The following is a 2,920-nucleotide window of genomic DNA, read 5'->3' as shown; positions in this document are numbered from 1 at the left end:
CAGGGCTGTGTGATGCGTAGTGCAGTAGATCTGTGGTAGTAGTGCTTGTAGTTAGTGCATGCTGCATGCTGCTTCTGCTTGCTACTCTGCTTTCAGCTACTGCCGCCGGCTAGCCCTCCTCGCGGAGGGTGAAAAGAGGAGCAGAGTGTGTAAGTCTCCTCCTGCTGGTAAAAAGCCGCTCCACCGCCAAGACTTCTGCAGTGCCTCCTCGTGGCCACACATGGTAACTGGGTACCGTGAGGTCCCAGGCTAAACTGTAGGGGATCTCGGAGCAACAGTGGCAACAGTGGGCCCCAGAGGCAAGGCGTGCAGGCCCACCGGCGCCTGCCAACCACTGTCCCAGCTATGGGCAAATAGCACGGGCATATGGGGTCATAGGCATGGAAGGCAACCCATCTAGGAGAAGGACACTCTGAACTAAAACCAGGACTGAGAGGAGTTGCGCCCCCCAGTCCTTAATCAGCATAGTAAAGCCAACCATGAAGAACAAAGTCATCCCAAATCCTATACTTCCAGCGGCGGGAGTCCGCAGGAACATCGCAGCGGATGGTGGTGCTAGTCCTCCTTCCGGAGGACAACATGACGATAGGACCCCAAACCAGCAAGGGAGGGTCCTGTCCGATCACAGCACCCCATCCAATGCACTCATGCGTTGTCGGAGACCATTCGTAATGGGAACCTTCAATCCATGTACAGTGAGAGAAGAAGCTAGATTGGTAGAACTAGCACACTGTGCTGGGGAACGGGGAGTGGAGATCCTGGGAATCCAGGAACACAGAAGAGTGCACACTGATGACCGGATCGTGTATCGCAGAGTGGAGAGATGCACGTTCATCACTGCATCTGCATGGCGAAACGAGGCCCAGGCTGCAACAGGGGGCGTAGGGCTAATGCTGGGTCCTCTGGCGCGTAAGGCTCTCCGTCGGGTTTATCATCACACCGATAGGATCCTTATTGCAGAGTTCTCAGGCAACCCAGTAACAACAGTCATAGTCGTGTACTCACCCACCAACGTGGCACCATCTGAGGAGGTGGAGAAGTTCTATGAGGACCTTGCAACAGCAGTCCGAGATGTCCCAGCGCACAACTTCCTGGCAATCCTGGGTGACTTCAACGCAAGGCTTGGACCAGAGGACACACCCTACCCATACCACGACTCTACCAACCGCAATGGCGCATACCTCATGGCCCTTCTCATGGAACACGAGCTACTGGCAGCGAACACCACGTTCCGGAAAAGAACAGGCAAGAGATGGACCTTCCAAGATCGAGCCACAGGTATGCTACGTCAGTTGGACTACATACTTGTGAGGAAAAAGTGGAGGAACTCCATCCTGAATGCTGAACCGTATAGCACGTTCAGCTCTGTGGGCTCTGATCACCGCATGGTCTCCATGAGGGTGCGACTGAGCCTCAGCGTCCCCAAGCCAAGCCCCAAGATCCGGCATGACTGGAAGGCATTCACAACCGACCCTGGCCTTCAAACCAGGTATACGGAGGTGGTTAGGAAGCGCTTTCGGCAGCTGGATAAGGGAGCAGAGCCCAGCAGCGAATACAGGAGATTCGTTGTTGCAAACGAGGAGGCGACCAGGCTATGTGTGCCCGTGCTGGACAGAGCCAGAACCTCCCTTCGGTCCAGACATCCGGAGGTCGTAGCGGCACGGGGTAGGGTGGAGGAAGCACGCCTCAACTTTGAGCGTGAACCAACCTTGGAGAGACGTGGGGTACTGAACGAAGCCAAACAGCTTCTCTTCAGTACCTACGACACCATCAAAGGGGAGGAACTGATGGAGAGTGTGCGAAGAGTGCAGGCAGCGCAAGGTGAAAGGCAATATGGGGAGGCCTGGAGGGTCATCAATGACTGGGCGGAAGAGGACTAAGGAGGGACTGGTTGAGGGACTGGTTGAGGGACACAGCCCCGAGGAGAGGGTGACGACCTGGTTCAACCACTTCCATAGCCTGCTGGGCACAACAGCGGATGGAGCTGAGGAAAGTCTACCAGCATTCCTCCAGAACCTGCCCATCGACGATGGTCCCTTAACAGCCAGTGAGCTTGCCAGGGCGAAGTCCACAGTGAGAGAGGGCAAAAGTGCTGGGCCGGATGGCATACCCCCGGAGGTCTTAACCTGTTACGCACGGCCCCCCCCGGTACCGGGCGGATAAACGCGTCATTTGCAGGAAACAACGTCTAAGGAATCTTAATATTTAATAAAACTATGAATGTTTTATATCCATGTAACGGGAAGAAACTCAGCTAACTGATCTTTTTAATTTTTTTTTTCCAAAAAAAACCCACAATGCTAGCACTCACTGAATTAGCCACGAGCGAAAAAATGTAACCTAAAACGGCACTTAAACTCACTCTAACTCCCTTATTACTTATCCTAGATGCACAGCCAACCACTCGTTTTTGGTGTCCTGGAGACACTGAATCTAGTGGTGCCCTCCTCAACACTCAGTGATAAACATTTGCGACGCTATAAACGAAAGCGTACATCATAACATGTGGAGCTAAGTAGCTAGAAACGCTAACATGGCTTACCTTGGTCAAAACTGGTCTTCAATGGCATTAAAACGATAAAAAAACGATGCTGCATTTAATCCACAGGTTCATCCAATGTAGCTCGCCGCTCGCTAAGCTCTCTAACTTTAGCTGTCCTGTTTTTGTTTTGTGTTTGTCAGAATGTCTCTGCTCTGCTCGTTTATGATCGCCAAGCTCTCCTCCACCTCAGACCCTCACTGGAGTTGATATTGCTGCCCAAACCGACATCTGGCAACCATAAATCGTCTCCCCCCCCTCTACTGTCGGATATCCCCACTTACCTACGCCGGTCACACTGCATCCTGCCTCGCCGAAAGCGCTTTTGACGACGGGGAAAGCGTGGTGGTGCACTGGTCCATCTGAAGGCATACCTGACGG

At 53.2% G+C, this 2,920-nt stretch overlaps 1 protein-coding gene across 1 annotated transcript; it reads left to right on the top strand.

Moving 5' to 3' along the window:
* The first annotated feature begins 386 nt into the window (after positions 1 to 386).
* LOC117486342 (craniofacial development protein 2-like) lies at positions 387 to 1,880 on the top strand. Its single transcript, XM_034134774.1, has one exon. It carries the CDS (start codon positions 480 to 482, stop codon positions 1,878 to 1,880), a length of 1,401 nt encoding a protein of 466 aa, XP_033990665.1. The 5' UTR covers positions 387 to 479.
* Positions 1,881 to 2,920: the final 1,040 nt, after the last annotated feature.

The sequence above is a fragment of the Trematomus bernacchii genome, unplaced genomic scaffold, assembly GCF_902827165.1.
Source record: "Trematomus bernacchii unplaced genomic scaffold, fTreBer1.1, whole genome shotgun sequence".
Classification (NCBI taxonomy): domain Eukaryota; kingdom Metazoa; phylum Chordata; class Actinopteri; order Perciformes; family Nototheniidae; genus Trematomus; species Trematomus bernacchii.
This window is presented reverse-complemented; position numbering and strand designations above follow the sequence as displayed.